We start from the raw sequence: 17,500 nt of genomic DNA on the forward strand, positions 1-17,500 counted from the left end.
TTAATAGTCTATTTTCAGTAAATAAAACAGTTTATTTACAGTAAATAAAACAGTTTATTTACAGTAAATAGTTTATTTACAGTAAATAAAACAGTTTATTTACAGTAAATAAAATAGTTTATTTACAGTAAATAAAACAGTTTATTTTCAGTACATAAAACAGTTTATTTACAGTAAATAACAGAGTATAAATAATCATCAGCTGTTTGTTTCTGGCAGGCGACGCGCTGCTCTTACCCATCATGGAGTGTGCAGGAAAGGACATCAGCTGCTGGTTCGACCCCGAAACCAAAGACGTGAGCACCAGTCCAACAACCAATCAGAGAGCAGCTCACCTCCTGCATTATTGCAGGTGTCCTTTTGTCCGTCCATCTGTCCTCAGGTGTATCACCTGCATCTGTCCGTCTGTCCTCAGGTCCTGAAATACGTCGACCCTCTGACGAACTGCGTGAGGTACTACACCCCCAGGGGGCGCTTTGTGCACATCCCCCCCGCCGGCCCGCGCTCTGACTGGGCCAACGACATCGGGCAACCGTGGTGGAGGGACGAACGCTACGAGGTGGGACAGCTGTCCGCCAAGACCAGGTGGATACGAGTCATCAACACACTGACGTCACAGGAGCAGCGGCTGCAGGTGAACTTTAACACCAGCAGACGTTTACTGAAGCGGGACGTAATCATCGACTCTGCGTATGAAAATGAATGCAGCAGAACTCGAATATGAATTCATTAATGCAGGAGAACTTGAATATAACCCCGTAATCATGAAGGCTGAGATCATGTGACCAAAGCTGTAAAGATAAAAGTCGTACAAACAGCAAAAGTCGGCGTCAGGATGCAGGTAGAGTCAAACAAACGCAGGACTTTCCCTCAGGAGACTGCTGTCTGTGTCCCTGTGAAACTCCTGAACTTTGAGTTATTTCGAGTTACGTCGTCACGTTCTGTACGAACCTTACGTTCCGTACAGAACGTGACGAGTCCCAACCATGTTTACCTCCTAATAACAAACCGGCGCAATTTTACTTATGGAAAGTACGGAAAGTTCCATAACTTTAATCCGAGTTCAGAAAGTTATATAACTTTGCACTAAGTACGTAAAGTTCCATAAGTTAACGCTTAGTACGAAAAGTTACGTAACTTTAGGTTTAGCTATAGGTAACGTAACATAACCTATGTAACTTTACATTAAGTACCTAACGCGATAACACAGACCACATTACTTTTAATAGAGCTAACGTAACCTTACTTTTCGGTGAGTGAGTAACGTAATGATGCCTAACCATGTTTACGTTTGTAAATCAAACCTGCACAACTTTTCTAACCTACGTAACTTTACATGAACGACATTAAGTTACACACCGTTACACCAAGTATATAAAGTAATGTAACTTTACGTTAATTACGTTTACGACAGCCAAATTTGTTACTTTTATGAAACCTAGTCTACGTAACTTTACATTAAGTTATGTGACGACTCTCGACCATCTTTACTTTCCTAAATCTAACGTACACGATTTTACGTTAAGTACATAACGTGATTACACAAACCACGCTACAGTTTTGGATAAAAACAGAGTGATGGACTTCATCATTTCTACACGATAAAGTGAGAAAAGTTTCTTCACAGATTTTTCTGTCATTTCTTAAAGCTGTATCACGTTCGAATGTTCTGAATTTTTAACCTTTAGAGAGGTAGACGTCTCTGTAGCGCCACCTTCAGGACTGTGGGCTGGTGTTTGCAGCTGAGGAGTTTGGATTTCCTCAGAATAATAATAATGATAATAACAATAATAATGATGATGATAATAACAATAGTAATAACAATAATAATAATAGTAATAACATTAACACTGAGTAAATCCCTCCTCACACACTGAAAAGCGTTCTCGGCTGCTGTCGTTGTCCAGGTGTGCTCGGAGGAGACTCTGGCTGAGATCCTGCAGCGTTACCTTCGCTTTAACGCCCACGCCGTCAGCTACACGTGGAAACACGGCGGGGCGAGCCTGGACATGAGCCGCACGCTCAGCGAGAACGACGTCCCCGACGACGACCTCCGGCTGCAGCAGCTGCGACTGGACCCCGACCTGTTCGCCCCCGCCATCCTGCTGCACTTCAACGACGACCTCACCGAAGGCTGACCTCTGACCTCTGACGGCCTGATCAGTTCACAGAAGAGTCGCCGCGTGAGAACTTCAACAGAAAATTAAAACGCTCAGAAACTCTTTCCTTTTTGATCTGTCAGACACAAACACGCAGGGCAGCGCCAAATATTTTTAATCTCTGAGGAAAAACTGTGAAAAAAAATCTTGAAATTGTGATTTGGAAACTCTGATTTTTCTGTGTTTTTCAAGACCGTACGAATGCGGCACAATTTCAGCACAGTTGTACAAAATAAATGACGAAGTATAACAGATGAGTTTTAAAGTGGCGGAGGCGACTTTGTGTTTATATGTTCCCTCAGAGTTTGATTTGAACCTTCATGTAACGTTCATTTGGGGAAGTGTGGACTGAAAATCTGTTTCTCTGCCGGAAATGCCCAAATCAAAAAAAAAAAAAAGGGAAGCTGAGTTTTGAGTTTTGGATTCTCTGGAAACAGAAAAAAATGAATATGAACTTCAGAAAAGTTATGAAACGTTGACGGACTCTGAAAGTGATGACAGGACAGTTTGTTGGTCTCTGGGAGGACAAACGACTCACAGTTTGTTTGTGGAGCTGAAAAGTCGTCCGATCTGTTTCTGCAGATTCAACGAGGTGAGTTACTCTGTTGGTCATGTTTAACCCTTTAATACCTGCATCAGCTTTCTTTTGCTGCACTTGGACACTTTTTACAAGCAGTTTTACCTTTGAAACGTCAGCAAATACGGTTTGACTTCGTTCAAGAACATGAGAAAAGGGCAAAACTGTTGAGAGAAAAATGTGAACGGTGACAAGAAAATGACCTGAAAATAGCTTTAAAAAACCAAATAATGAGAAAAATGTCAAATAAGTAGGAAAAATATCGCTAAAAATATATTTATAATTCTCATAGTTATTTATTTAAATGAAGTTGTAGAATAAAAATTATTATTATTACTGAGCAGATTTGGTTTAATTTCTTTCAAAAACATGAAAACCAGCAACCAGTAACTTGGCATGAAATGTCCAACAAATTGCTAAAAACAAAAATGGAGAAAGCTGATGAGAAAATGAGCTGAAAATATTTTAAGAAAGAGAATCACAGGAAAATGATTAAATAACCGCGGGGGAAATATAAAGAAAATATTCATTATTGTTTGAGTTATTTACTCAAAATTAGGTTCCAGAAGAAAAACAACAACAACAACAACAACAACAATAATAATAATAATAATAAAAATAATAGCGTTTTTGTCTTGGTCTTAAAGGACAGCAGACGGGGAGCATCACCATGTCGGACTGTGAGAGCGACAGCAGCAACCTCTGGTTCAAAGGTGTCCGTCAAATATCAACACTGTTATACAACAGCCAGCCTTCATACACATCTTTAACAATTCATTTCCTCTTTTTTGTCCCAGTTATGTTTTTTCTGTAATCTTTTTGTAGTGATTTTTATTCAAAAATATTTTTGAAAATGGGAATTTTTAAAAATAGTTTTCTTGACATTTTTGGTCATTTTTTTCAGATGTTTTTGGTGATTTTGTAGCAAACCTAAAAAAAAAGGTGATTTTCTTTTATCTTTATCGTTTTTGTGATTTTTTTGTGAAAGAAATGGGAATTTCTTTTTATTATTTTTTTTTATTTTTGGTTCTTAAATTTTGTTTGTGATTTGTTTAAATTTTTTAGGGGAGGCTGAGTTTTATAGGAAATGTTTGTTTTGTTTTTAAAGGGTGATATTCTTTTTTCTTTTTTGCAATTTACAGTGAAAACGTATGATTTGTGTTTTTTTTTTCTTTTTGCTTTTCTTGTGCTCTTCTTTATATTTAACTTTTATTTTAAAATTCTTCTAATCTCTAACTTCTCGAACATTTTCTGTCTCTCTGTCAGAGCGTCCTCCTGTCTCTGTCTCAGGAGTCTCCAGGTTCAGACGCTGGCTGTTTCCTGCTCTGACAGCGACTGTCATCCTGATCCTGATCATCATACTGGGAGCAACCAGTGAGCACGCACACACACACACACACACACACACACACACACACACACACACACACACACACATCATCCTAAATCTGTTGTATGTGTGTGTTTTGTTAACAGACACGAAGACGTCAAATCGCCTTCAGTCGGCGGAGCGGAAAATTTCCAACCTGAGTGACATCATCCAATCACTGAACGCCTCCCTGCAGCACGCTCAAGGTAACACACACACACACACACACACACACACACACACACACACACACACACACACACACACACGATTTAGTAAAGCTGCAGTCTGTGTTTCGAGCAGCCCAGTGATGACAGTGATGAGTGTGTGTGATATTAAAGTGGCTCTAAAGGGTTAAATCAATTTCTTCTTCTTCGTTCCAGAAACAGCTAAAGAAGTTCAGCAGCTGCAGTTTTCTGTGGAGAAGAACGAGCAGCAGCTGACCTCAGGTCTGTCTGATGATGATGATGATGATGATGATGATGATGATGATGATTATTATTTATAGTCTGTGATTTACAAACGTGAAACTGAACAAACTTACTGTAAAAACTGAACATCGACTCTTAATTTAATTTATTTTAGTTCAAAGAGTTTTGGCAATCTTTTTTGTTTCTTTAAAAGAACACGGCAATAATCTCCTTCTTTAAAACATTTTTGGCAATTTCTTTATTTGTTAAAAACTGACTTCAAATTTTATGGTGTTTTTTTATTTTTGGTGATTAGTGTTGTTTTCTTTCTCATACTTTAAAATTACTTTTAAATCCATTTTTTAAACGTGTGTGTGTGTGTGTGTGTGTGTGTGTTTGTGCGTGTGTGTGTGTGTGCTCAGTGTCGGAGGCGTTGAAGCAGCTGTCAGTCATCGACTCGCTCAAAAAGACGATCACTGCGCTCAAATGTTCCCTGGAGCGAGTCATCAACAACAGTAAACACACACACGGTTACAGATTTAAAGAGGACATTTAAAGACACACTGAAGCTCACCTGTCCGTCTGTCCCTCTGTGTGTCCCTCAGGCTCAGTGGGGGACGCCTGTTGTCCTCTGGGTTGGGACGAGTTTGAGTCCAGCTGTTTGTTCTTCAGCAGTTTGTCTCTGTCCTGGAACGAGTCCAGAGTCTGGTGTGAAAAACAAGACGCTCACCTGCTCATCCTGAACACTGACAAGGCCTGGGTGAGTCTGTCCGTCCGTCCGTCCGTCCGTCCGTCCGTCCGTCTTGTTTGCCAGTCGACCAGAAGCGTCCACACGGCTCTGCAGTGGACGACGGAGCCCTCCTGTTTTTATGGCGCTGCATCAGCGACAGTTTTTGGGTCGTTTCTGCTAAAGTCTCATTTTTGTGAACGTGACATCTCGAGAAAAACTTCAAATTCCGTACAAACATTCAATAAACCGAAGGTTCGAAGGACAATTAAAACAAAATGCTTTCTTTAAAAATTGCTGAACAAAAAAGAAAAAAATAACTGCAACTTTTAAGAAGCGGTCATAGGTCATTAATGTCGCGCCACCAAAAAACATTTTTAAAAAAAATGGAAATTGCAAAATGTTTTTTTTATAAAATCACCAAAAATTTTAAAAGAAAAAAAAAGTCTCAAGCCCAACCTGAGAAAGATTTTTAAAAATGATATGTGTAGAATTTCATGGTCAAAGGTCACGGTGACGTCTCACCATCACTAAAGTGATTGTAGTTGTTTCTTAAGTAGAAATGATGTGAGGAAGATGAAGAAACCTCCGCGGACACCGACTCGGTTGCATAATAATCAATTTATTGCAACAAAGTTCAGCGTCCACCGGCCCCATGGTCTGCCTGGGAGAGGATTCAGGACCAATGCGAATCTCTTTCAGCTCATGCAAGTCTCTTATATACGTACAGGCATCAATACATTTGTCAGTAAAGCAGCTCTTCACCTGCTGTGATCAATCACAAAACCCCACAAATATGTGCTTTTATGAAAGGAGCCTGATTCCATGTTACTTTTAGCCTGGAGCCGGTATCCTGCACACTTGTCCTCCAGGCCTAAACATCCCTGGACCTTTGACCTCGAGGCCTCCTTGCCTGACCGAAATAAGAACCTAAAGAAACTGAGCATAATACACCACATGATTTCTACAAAACACCTTCAGGAAACGTCCTCATTATGGCACAAATGGCCACTTGGAATTAACAATTAACTGTTTAGATTTTGGTGGTCAAAGGTCAAAGGTCACTGCAACCTCAAAAACATGTTTTTGGCTGTAACTCAAAATTTCATGCACTAATTTTGACAAAATGTCACAGAGATGTGTAATGAGATGAAACGATGCAGTGACGACTGTTACTCTGTGTGCGAGCGCTGCTTGGACGGAGACAGACGGTATTTTGTGACAGCGAATCAGAAAAGAGAGTAAACTTCACGGTCAAACACGGATCCAGGTGTCCGCAGCTCCACAGACTGAAACGTAACCACAGCGAGACAGATCCTCATTACATTTTTTACTGTCGTTCATGATCCGCAGAGGATGAAGCCCTCCGACTTTGTGTGTTTTACTCCAACGTGTAGCTGCTGGTTAAAGATTTACACCCCGAAACTCTGAGCTGCCCGTTTGAACATGTTTTCAGGACTTTGTGACCCGTCACACGGTCCCTATGTGGTTCTGGGTCGGCCTGTCGGACTGGAGGACGGGGCGGTGGGAGTGGGTCAACCAGACGCCGTACACCATCGAGCGCAGGTACACCTCAGGATGTTTTCAGGTTCAAGTTTCGAAAAATTAAATATATGTTTAAAGTTTGGGAAAAGTCGTGGAATCTTGTTTCATAAACCTGTTTTTACAATTTAAGGGGAAAAAAAGTTCGACAAAGTTTTCCTTAAAAAAAAAAAAAACTCTGCAAAAAGATTTTTAAAAAAATAATCGCCAACATTTGTTTTAAATCACCAAAAATTATTATTTTTTAAATTAATTAATTGGTTTATTTTTGGAGAAAACATGCCATTCAACTTCACAGGTTTAAAAGTAAAAAAACAAAAACAAAAACAAAACAAAACTTACCAATATTGAAGAAAAAGAAGTCACCCTCCCCCTTCCCCTTAAAATTAATTGCTGAGGTTTTTTCAGTCAGTCAGTCATTTTCTGTACCCGCTTGTCCTCGTAAGGGTCGCGGGGGTGCTAAGGTTTTTTTCCCCAAAAACTTTAAAGAAAAATAGGCCAACATTTTTAAAGAAAAAGAGTTTTTCTTTAAAATCTACATAACTTTCTAAAGGAAAAAAAATCATCAAAGATTTTAAAGAAAAAGATTGCCAGTTTTTTCTATAAAAATTGCCAACAGTTTTTGAAGGAAGAAAAATACCCCAATTTTTTGGAAACACAGACTTTCCTAACCTGTAGGCTCATGTTACTCACCATAAAATGGAGATGGATTGGTAAGAATGTGCATGAACCCTGCGTTTTTAGACTTAGCACTGTGTAATTACAGCCCATTTCTAAATATCTCTTTGATTTAGTTTTTATTACAGTTAATAAATGTGTTTTCAACTTTAACTCTGCATCGACTCGTCCGTGTTTGTTACCTCTGTTGGTTTCCAGGCGGTGGAGACCCGGTCAGCCCGACAACTGGTCCCATTACAGTGCGGGACCCGGGACCGAAGACTGCGCTCACCTGCACGAAGACGGACGCCTTAACGACCTGCACTGCACCACAAAGATGCGCTACATCTGCCAGAAACACAGCGTGAGCGCCTGAACAGCAACGCTCGGCTCCAGGGACGGATACCATGACCTGGATGACTGAAAACCTTCATCAACAAAAATTACAAAAATGAATTAAAAATTACAAGAAATTAGTAGATTTAGAATTCTTAAAAAAAAAAAGGCATATATATATATATTTAAAGATAGGGAAAATGTCTATATTCATAACTACCATAATACCCCATTTGAGGTCATTTTCTTATACTTGTTTGAGTCAGTTTTTAGGTGAATTCTTCTTAAGTTGCTCTTTGGCTTCCTTTGTTCTTTTATTTTTACATAAAGCCAACTAATCAGGTTTCAAAGGGTTAAACTGCACCACAGAAACAATGTCAGTCTGTCTGAAGTTCAGAGGTCAATAACAACATGTGATCTGACTTTACTGTAAACCTGCTTCAGTGAAGATAAATGTTCATTTTTTTGTCTGATGTGAACAGAAAAGAATAATCTTCAGAATTTCAGTTTTTTTCTCACTTCACGTCTAAAATCTTCTAAAACTTCAACTTTGTTTTACCATTTTTTGCATTTACACTCCAAATATCATTTAACTCTGCGGCATCATGTTTCCGTCTGTCTGTCCCATTTTTAAAAAACAACTTTCAAATTTCCTGAAATTTGGCACAAACGTCCACTTGGACTCAACAACGAACTCACCAACATGTGGTGGTCAAAGGTCCCTGTGACCTTGCATGAGTCTCATTCTTGTGAACTTAGTATCTCTTGAAGGACTTTCTTCAAATTTGGCAAAAACGTCCATTTTAACTCAAGGATGAACTGTTGATGATGAACCCGTCTTACTCTCATGCACTTGATATCTCAAGTGTGTCTTAAAGGACTTTGTTAAAATCTGGCACAAACGTTCACTTTGAAATTATTGGTTTTTGGTCACTGTGACCTTGGATCCGTCTCATTCTTGTGAAGGTGATATCTTAAGATCCACTTGAGGAAATTTCTTCAAATTTGGCACAAACATCCACTTGGATTCAAGAACGAATTGATTTGAATTTAGTACTCAAAGGTAACTGTGACCATGAATCTGACTCATCCTTGTGAACACAAAATTTCAAGAACACCTTGAGAGACTTTCTTCAAATACTGCACAAAAATCCATTTTGACTCAAGCATAAACAGAAGAGAAAACGGCCGTGACCTTGACCTTTGACCATCTCATTCTGGTGGACATTAGATCACAGGAGATCTCATTGGAACAAATTTTTATGCCATTTATCCAACGCATACATGAGCACATGTTTTTAAAAGCCCCCAAAAGAAATTAGTTTAATATTTTAGCGGAGACGAGGACACAAAAATGTGTCTTTCCTGGTTGAATTTTAGCCTGAACTGACATCAGCAGGGTTTCACACATACAAACACACACACACACACACACACACACACACACACACACACACACAGAGTGTGTTCCAGTCTAAAGTGCATTTTGGTGGACGATGACCCTCGGCTGGTGTTTGGACAGTCACACTGTTTGTCAGTCTTCATCGGGAAACAGAGACACATCAACTGAAGAAGACATGTCCACTGAATACCATGACAACGTGGAGGACGACACCAGCTCCTTCTGGAACAAAGGTACCCATCTGTCTGTCCATCTGTCTGTCCATCTGTCTGTCTGTCTCCATCTGTCCATCAACACAAAACTGAAAGAGTTAGTAAAGGTTTTGGAATTTGCAGATAGCAATTTCCTGGCCTGAAAAAGTTTTGGAAACTTAAATATACCCTGAAAGTTTTGGAAAAGTCCTGGAATTTTGTCTCACAAACCTGTATAATAACACATGGTGGACCACTAGAAATTTGAAAAATTTGGACGTTTTGGGCTGATAAATGGTGACATTTTTGGTGATTGGCATGTTTTCAGTAAAAATCACCCAAAAAATTAAGGAAATAATCAGGATTTTTTTCTGATAAAATGGGCAAAGAAAGAGATACCACAAAAAAATCTTTAATAAAACCCCAAAAACTTTATAAGAAAATAAAATCACCATTATCTTTCTTTAAAATCCACCTAAGATTTTTAAAGAAAAAGAAATTTCCAAAACTTTTTAAAGCCCCCCAAAATGGTTTAAATTACTTAGAAAACAACACTTCAAATCCACAACATTTGGGAGGCTTGTTTTCTTTGATAATCACCCCAAAAAATGTATTGAAAAAAAAACAGCATTTTTTTTGTCAATATAAACAAATAAAATAAAGATAAACAGATCCCTCCCCAGTGTTTAAAAAATATTCACATGATCTGACAGCATTGCTTTTTTTTAAAAAAAATTATAAAGGTTTTTATAAAGTAATGAAAAAGAACTGATGAGGAGTGTTGATGATCCTTTCAGATAATTTAAGTCTTTGAATTTTGCCTCAATGTCATGGAAAGTCATGGAAAGTCCTGGAAATGTATTAGTAAAAATGCTTTTGAACCCTGCTGAATACGCAACTGTAAAAATAAAAAACGCATCTTCCTGTCTGCCTCTCTGTCTCCCTGTCTGTCTCTCTGTCAGAGCGTCCTCCTGTCTTTGTCTCAGGAGTCTCCAGGTTCAGACGCTGGTTGTTTCCCGCTCTGACAGCAACTGTCATCCTGATCCTGATCATCATACTGGGAGCAACCAGTGAGCGCATGCACGCACACACACGCACACACGCGCGCGCGCGCGCGCACACACACAGACACACACACACACAATGTGGGGACCACTGATTTCATGTTCTCTGGTGAGGACCACCCTTTTTTTCATCACTAAAAATTTAGATCCGCTTTTTTTTTGTGTCACTGTGTGTGTGTTTTGTGTGTTTGTGTGTGTGTGTGTGTGTGTGTGTGTGTGTTTGTGTGTGTGTGTGTGTGTGTGTTTGTGTGTGTGTGTGTGTATGCAGACACAAAGACGTTGAACCAGCTGTGGTCTGTGGGAAAAACTGTTTCCAACATGTCTGAATCACTGAACTCAGCGCAGCATCTCGCCAAAGGTAACACACCTGTCTCTGTCCTCCAGGGGACGTGAGAGACATAAGTATGTCCCTCTCTAAAACTTAAACTCGATTGGTCCAAAATGTCCTGTCTCTCCGTCCCAGATACAGCGAAAGACGTCCACCGTCTGAAGTTCGCTGTGGAGAACAACAAGGACCAGCTGACCTCAGGTAAGTCCAACTTTTCCTAAAACACGACTCTGACAGATCGTCACTGAACGTAACACACACCTGTAACTGTGGTGAGTGTTTGTGCGTGTGTGTGTGTGTGTGCGCGCGTGTGTTTAGTGGCCGAGGCCCTGAAGCAGCTGTCAGCTCTGGACGCTCTCCAAAGGACGGTCACCGAGCTCAAATGTTCCCTCGAACGCATCATCAACAACAGTAAACGCACACACACACACACAAACACGGTTACTTTTCTACAAAAAACGTCCTCATTTTCTTAAAATGTATCTATTTTCCAAAAATGTCCTCATGGTCCGGAAATGTCCACATGTTCTAAAATGGCAACACTTTCAATAAAATGTCCCAACTTTCCAAAAATGTTGCCTCCTTTCAAAAATATTCTCAATTTTTGAAAATGTCCACACTTTCTTTGAATGAAAACACTTTCCAAAAATGTCCTTACTTCTGTAAAATGTCCTTTTGCAAAATGTCTCCACTTCCCAAACTCAGTCCACTTTTCAAACATGTCCTCTCTCTGATGTCTAACTGGTCTGTCGAATGTCTTCAAGAGGACACAGGGAGAATTGTCTTACACATCATCTGTCCCTCACCATGTTTTTTTCTTCTGTCTCTGCTGACCTGACTGTCTTACTGTCCGTCTTCCGATCTGTGTCTCAGGCTCAGTTTCGAGCAGCTGTTGTCCCCTGAACTGGGACAGTTTTGGCACCAGCTGTTATTTCTTCAGTAGGACGCCTCTGAACTGGCACGATGCCAGAGACTGGTGCAATGGACACGAGTCCCACCTGATCATCCTCAACACGGACGAGGAGTGGGTAAGACGGACAAAGACATCATCTCAGAAGACACAGAATGTGTCCCTGCGGGACGTCTTCAGACACATTCAGGATTCTGGATTTTTAAAGCCAGCTTTAGTTAAATCAGCTGTGTGTCCCTCTGTCTGTCTGTCCCTCTGGTCCAGGACTATGTCAAACAGTACACCACGGGGACGTTCTACTGGGTGGGTCTGACGGATGAGCGGGGGGAGTGGGAGTGGGTCAACCAGACGCCGTACGTCATGAACCGCAGGTGGGCTGAAACTGTCTCTTCGTCTCCGTGGAAACAGCTGAGGCTTCTTTTAAGACGCACAGTGACACATGATACTCAACATACGGCCCACGGGCCAAATCTGGGCCCTGACAGGGTGCCCGGGGGGCACAACACCCAAAAAAGTGCCGGTGGAGGATCCCCCCCGACATAAATCCTAACTAAGACCCTAATGTCCTGAAACGTCCTAAAACAGGAGAAATGTCCTAAAAACCTAGAAATTTCTCAAAGTCAAAGAAATAACCTAAAATAACAGAATGTTCTGCAGTTTCCTCATAATAAATCCTAAAAATGTCCTAAAATCCTAGAAATGTCTTCAAATGAAAGAACGTCCTGAAATCCTTTAACTTCTGTAAAATTTTAGAAAAATCCTTAAATTTGTGTCAGAAAATCGTAAAAACATCCTGTTTTTGAATAAACATCCTAAAATCCTGAAAATTATCCACAATGAAAGAAACGTCGTAAAATATGAGGAACGTTCTATAAGTATCACAGTGACCTTGACCTTTGACCTCTTCCTTTTGCACACTTGTTTGTGTTATAGATGTAAACATATAAAGATAAACTCTCCAGTTTGGTCCTTAAATCTAAACTTTATATCTGATAATCACAACGTGAAAACAGCTTTTTAAACATCAGGAAGTGAAATCTGTTCAAACTGTTTTCATCATTTAAAATCACGTCTACACACACACACACACACACACACACACACACACACACACACACCTCCTGTTTCTGTGTTTTCCAGGCGGTGGAGACCCGGTCAGCCCGACGCCTGGACCGCTCACGGTTTGGGCCACGGAGACGAGGACTGCGCTCACCTTCACAGCGACGGACGCCTCAACGACCTGCACTGCTCCACCAGTTTACGCTACATCTGCCAGAAACACAGCTGAAGAGCGCCTCACAGGCCCCGCCCACCGCCTGCGCAGGCTCCGCCGACGCTCCATCCACACGCTGCTCACGCCCCGCCCACTACCCGCTCGCATCCTCTGTAACATTAAAAACATTAAATAATCTGATCGCAACACCTGAGACTGACCTGTTTCTGTCGTTACCATGACAACGGGCTGATGACATCATGTATCGTCCAACAGCGGTTGGTGTGATGTCTGAGGAGTCGGCGCCTCCTGCTGGTTAGATTTAGGAAACATAAAGTGACACATTTAAGGTAAAGTTTCGATGAGATGGTTAGACTGAGGAAAGAATCAGAGTTGAGCTTAACTACTCAGCCTTTGACTTGAAAAAAAAGGTAATTTTATTTTGCTGAAGTTTTGGGGAAAATTGTAAAGAAAAAAACATTGTTTCATTTTTTTTCTCTAAAATTTTTTGGGCAATTTTTTGAAGGACATAAAAAAATCTAAAAATAAAAATCTAAAGAAAAAAATCTTTTGGCAATTTTATTGTTTTAATTAGAATTTGATTTGTTTTTTTAAATAAAGCATGCCTCCCAAATCTGTGGGCATATTTTCTTTAAAAATCACCAAACAATGACACTATTTATCAGCCAAAGACAGTAAAAACACATATTATCCTCAGTTTTTGAAATTTCTGATGGTCCTTGAACACATCACATGTCGTCACACAGGTCTGTGAAATAAAATTCCAGAACTTTTCCAAAACTTTCAGGGTATAATTAGATTTCCAAAACCTTTTCTAGAAAGGACAAATCAACAGTTTAGATGATGAAGCAAGAGAATTTATTTCACTGAAACGAGAACTAATGCAACACTCAGAAAATCAGCTGAGACGCAAACAAATACGCTTTTCTGTATTTTAAATCTAATAAAAACGTTCACAGTGAGGAGGAAACTTTCTGACACTAAAATATCGTTTCAAGACTTCGTGTTTTCTTTATTTTGGCAACTTCAGACTTCAGACTGACGTTTTGCTGCAATAAAAGTATTAAAGTTTGAGTGAAACACTGACGTCTCCTCGACACACAGACAGCAAACAGCGTTCACACGCTGACAGCTGGCTCACACAATGTAGTCCAAATATTCAGCTAAAAAAACTACAACGCCCAACACCAGTAAAGTGCATCAACACACATCCACAATAATTTTTTCAACATAAAACACTTATAAATACTGTAAACAATCAAGTATAAAAATATTAAAAACAGCTTAAAATTCAACTGTCCACGGTGGTTGTGTGTGTGTGTGTGTGTGTGTGTGTGTGTGTGTGTGTCAGTCGCTCAGGTGAAACGCTCGGCTCAGGATGACCTCCGTCGTAGCTCCGCCCAGGTGACACACCTCCAGAACACACACCAGCCTCTGATTGGCCAGCTGGGGCGCCATGCTGATGAGGTCAGCTGAGAGACAGACACAGAGACACAGAGACAGAAACAGAGAGACAGAGACACAGAGACAGAGACACAGACAGAGACAGAGACACAGAGACACAGACAGAAACAGAGACACAGAGACACAGAGACAGAGACAGAGACAGAAACAGAGACAGAGACAGAGAGACACAGAGACAGAAACAGAGACACAGAGACAGAAACAGAGACACAGAGACAGAGACAGAGACAGAGACAGAGACACAGAGACAGAGACAGAAACAGAGACAGAGACAGAGAGACACAGAGACACAGAGACAGAAACAGAGACACAGAGACAGAAACAGAGACAGAGACAGAGAGACACAGAGACAGAAACAGAGACAGAGACAGAAACAGAGACAGAGAGACAGAGACAGAGAGACACAGAGACAGAGAGAGACAGAGACGGACAGAGGATCAGAGGACACCGTCACGCTCAACTTCAAGAAAAAAAAATAATAAAATCACCTGTATGTGTGTGTGTGACTGTGTGTATGTGAGTGCATGTGTGTGTGTATGTGTGTGAGTGCGTGTGTGAGTGCATGTATGTGTGTATATGTGAGTGTATGTGTGAGTGTGTGTGTGTGTGTGTTTGTGTGTGTGTGAGTGCATGTATATGTGTATGTGTGTATGTATGTATATGTGTGTGTGTGTTGACCTGGTGACGGTGCAGGTGTGTGTGAGGAGAAGGCTCCGTGTGACAGGATGGAGATCCAGGTGTTGGCGTGAGGGAGGAGGGGAGGAGAGGGGGAGGAGGAGGAGTGAGGGAGGAAGACGGCGTCGACCGTCACGCCGTCTGACAGAGCTGAGGAGACATTTGTTATTATTTATTTGTTGTTTATTTTTATAAACAGAAAGGTGAAATCGTTAAATCTAAAATCTACCTCTCAGTCTCAGCGTGTAGAATTCATCGACGGCGAAGTCAAACCTCCCGCCGTCGCTCGCCCTCCCGCCCATCGCCACGGCGTCAGCCTGCTCCTCCCTGTGAGCGTGATCAAAACGCATCGGCAGCGTCTCCACCGCAACCGCCGGGAAGACAGGTAGGAGGGGGGCGGTGACGAAGGACGAGTTGTCATCGTCATCTTCATCCTCGTCTTCATCAACGTTTATGTTTTCTAAAAACTCCATGGAGGCTTCAAACAGAATCACTGCAGACACACGAGACTCGTTCTTATTTTTACTTAATATTATTATTATTATCACTTATTATTATCATCAACATTTACTATTATTATTATTATTGACCTTACTAAGTATTATTATTATTATTAATAATAACAACAACAATAATAATAATAATACTATATGACACACACAGACTTGTCTTTATTACACGTGGGGACCACCATGTTTATTAACACATATGGGGACTGCCTTTTTTAAAATCATTTTTGATGAACACCATGTCTTTTTATTTGTGGTAACATTTCATTGTAATTTTTGGTGTGCAAATCTTTTTTGTCTTTTGTGAAGACCAGCATTTTTTAAAATCACAGTGTCCACCAGTTTCATCAGTCAAACATTCCTGTAATAAAGGAATTATTTTAGTTTTAGTTTGAACGTTGAACGTGTCCACCAGATGCCTGCTGGAAGTTGCAATTTAAAACTTGTATTTTTATATTTGATGATGAATTTTAGTATTATTAAAGACACTTTATCATGTTTCACTCTAGCAGAATAAAAGTTGACAGGAAGTGATGTCAGAGTAATGTGAGTGAGCGTTACCCGTCTTGTTGCTCTGTTCTGGTTGTAAAGTGACCCGAGGACGTCTGCAGAGAGAGAGAGGCTGACTCTAAACCACACGGGGTGCAAGTATTCGGATACTTTACTGCAGCAAAAGTACTGAAACCACACTGTGGAAATACTTCAGTACAAGTAAATGTATTGTTGCAGTAAAAAGTGCAAAATCTTCCTCTGAGACATAGAAACACTCGAGTAAAGTACAAGTACCCTGACTTTGAGTAAAAGTACTCAGAATGAAGGACTCACCTCGAGTTCAGAGTTTCCAGCTGCAGTTTCCTTTTACACGACTTCCTGCTGACACACACACACACACACACACACACACACACACAGTAAATACACAAACTGTGACATCATCACTGAGGTCACATGACATAAACATGTCTGACAAACGGTCACCCCGCTCGGCGGTCCAGGGGGCGGGGCGTCAGCTGACTGAGCACTGAAGACGAGGGAGAGAAGGAGGAAGAGGAGGAGAGAGGAGGTCTGAAGGAGCGAGGGGTGGAGGGGAGAGGGAGGAGGGAGGAGGAGGAGCAGGGGAGGGGGAGGGGAAGGGAGGGGGAGGGGCGGGCTTAGAGAGGTGGGGGAGGAGGGGAGCGACGAAGGTCGATCCGTCCAAACCAAACAGCGATCCTCCTGAAGGGAGAAAAAAAACCATGTGAACACACACCATGACATCATGTGAGAGAGAGTGTGTGTGTGTGTGTGTGTGTGTGTGCGTGCGTTACCTCTCCTCTGCGGCTGTACGTCACCATGGTAACGGCTGCCTGGATACAGAGGGAGCGTCGCTCCCGGTAACAGAGCCTCTCCACGTCCCTCTGAAGCTCCGCCCCTCGCAGGAACCCTGGCTCACCTGTAAACAAACACACACTCACAAATTAAAACCACAAATTTTAAAATGCAAACGCCAGTTTTTTATTTAATCACCCAAAATTCCAAAGGAAAAAAAATCCCCCAAAACAATCTACATTTTTTTAAAAAAAAAACCATCACGAAAAAAAGAAAATAATCTTTAAAGAAAAAAAGTCAAAAACAAAAAGAAAAAAGCGGGTTTTTTAAGTCACCAAAATTTTAAAACAAAACCATCAAATTTTTAAAGAAAAAACAAGTTACAGCTACTTAACGTGGATTGTGTGTCATCGGTCATCTGACACGCCCCCTCGTAAATAACCAACAGTCCCTAACAATGAATAAAACCCTGATTCTAATCATCAGTCCGTCATCAGAAATAACGAAATGTGCTCAGTTTGATTTACGCTTTTACAAAAACTACAATCATATCTTTTAACTCAGGTCAGTACATATCATATATAAATATTACATATAAACATTCTATATATTTATTATATATTAATATTACATATAAA

General features: G+C 40.7%; 4 protein-coding genes across 4 annotated transcripts in view; 3 read left to right on the forward strand and 1 right to left on the reverse strand.

The window, feature by feature from the left end:
- cyb5d1 (cytochrome b5 domain containing 1) overlaps positions 1-2,493 on the forward strand; it is a 3,345-nt gene extending 852 nt beyond the window's left edge. Inside the window, exons 3-5 of the mRNA XM_088073555.1 lie at positions 220-296; positions 416-634; positions 1,908-2,493. Of these exons, the coding sequence (XP_087929681.1) occupies positions 220-296; positions 416-634; positions 1,908-2,138 (527 nt within the window). The 3' untranslated portion in view covers positions 2,139-2,493. The remainder of the gene's footprint in view (positions 1-219; positions 297-415; positions 635-1,907) is intronic.
- Positions 2,494-2,617: 124 nt separating this feature from the next.
- asgr1a (asialoglycoprotein receptor 1a) lies at positions 2,618-8,325 on the forward strand. The gene is made up of 9 exons (XM_088073526.1): positions 2,618-2,751; positions 3,384-3,449; positions 4,003-4,110; positions 4,213-4,311; positions 4,489-4,554; positions 4,938-5,030; positions 5,121-5,275; positions 6,699-6,808; positions 7,661-8,325. The coding sequence occupies exons 2-9, from the start codon at positions 3,407-3,409 to the stop codon at positions 7,815-7,817; spliced, it is 831 nt and encodes a 276-aa protein (XP_087929652.1). The 5' UTR covers positions 2,618-2,751; positions 3,384-3,406; the 3' UTR covers positions 7,818-8,325.
- Positions 8,326-9,253: 928 nt separating this feature from the next.
- On the forward strand, positions 9,254-13,092 carry LOC121938568 (C-type lectin domain family 10 member A-like). The gene is made up of 8 exons (XM_042481794.2): positions 9,254-9,412; positions 10,333-10,440; positions 10,703-10,792; positions 10,898-10,963; positions 11,081-11,173; positions 11,636-11,790; positions 11,937-12,043; positions 12,813-13,092. The coding sequence occupies exons 1-8, from the start codon at positions 9,274-9,276 to the stop codon at positions 12,958-12,960; spliced, it is 906 nt and encodes a 301-aa protein (XP_042337728.1). The 5' UTR covers positions 9,254-9,273; the 3' UTR covers positions 12,961-13,092.
- Positions 13,093-13,741: 649 nt separating this feature from the next.
- Positions 13,742-17,500, reverse strand: part of LOC148185811 (RPA-related protein RADX-like) — a 13,313-nt gene continuing 9,554 nt past the window's right edge. The window contains 8 exon segments of the mRNA XM_088073405.1: positions 13,742-14,378; positions 15,049-15,195; positions 15,275-15,538; positions 16,116-16,159; positions 16,380-16,424; positions 16,533-16,666; positions 16,668-16,769; positions 16,862-16,986. Of these exon segments, the coding sequence (XP_087929531.1) occupies positions 14,254-14,378; positions 15,049-15,195; positions 15,275-15,538; positions 16,116-16,159; positions 16,380-16,424; positions 16,533-16,666; positions 16,668-16,769; positions 16,862-16,986 (986 nt within the window). The 3' untranslated portion in view covers positions 13,742-14,253.

This window comes from Plectropomus leopardus, chromosome 23 (assembly GCF_026936395.1).
Source record: "Plectropomus leopardus strain MGB_pleo_1.0 chromosome 23, ASM2693639v1, whole genome shotgun sequence".
NCBI classification, from domain to species: Eukaryota; Metazoa; Chordata; class Actinopteri; order Perciformes; family Serranidae; genus Plectropomus; species Plectropomus leopardus.

What these genes read in the sequence shown, in the direction of transcription:
- asgr1a (XM_088073526.1), top strand. Translation starts at nt 3,407, where the DNA reads ATGTCGGACTGTGAGAGCGACAGCAGCAACCTCTGGTTCAAAG. An exon ending in GGAGCGAGTCATCAACAACA is followed by an intron (nt 5,031 to 5,120) that starts GTAAACACACAC and finishes TGTGTCCCTCAG; the next exon opens with GCTCAGTGGGGGACGCCTGT. An exon ending in TGAACACTGACAAGGCCTGG is followed by an intron (nt 5,276 to 6,698) that starts GTGAGTCTGTCC and finishes ACATGTTTTCAG; the next exon opens with GACTTTGTGACCCGTCACAC.
- LOC121938568 (XM_042481794.2), top strand. Translation starts at nt 9,274, where the DNA reads ATGACCCTCGGCTGGTGTTTGGACAGTCACACTGTTTGTCAGTCTTCA. An exon ending in CAGCTCCTTCTGGAACAAAG is followed by an intron (nt 9,413 to 10,332) that starts GTACCCATCTGT and finishes TCTCTCTGTCAG; the next exon opens with AGCGTCCTCCTGTCTTTGTC. An exon ending in CCGTACGTCATGAACCGCAG is followed by an intron (nt 12,044 to 12,812) that starts GTGGGCTGAAAC and finishes TGTGTTTTCCAG; the next exon opens with GCGGTGGAGACCCGGTCAGC.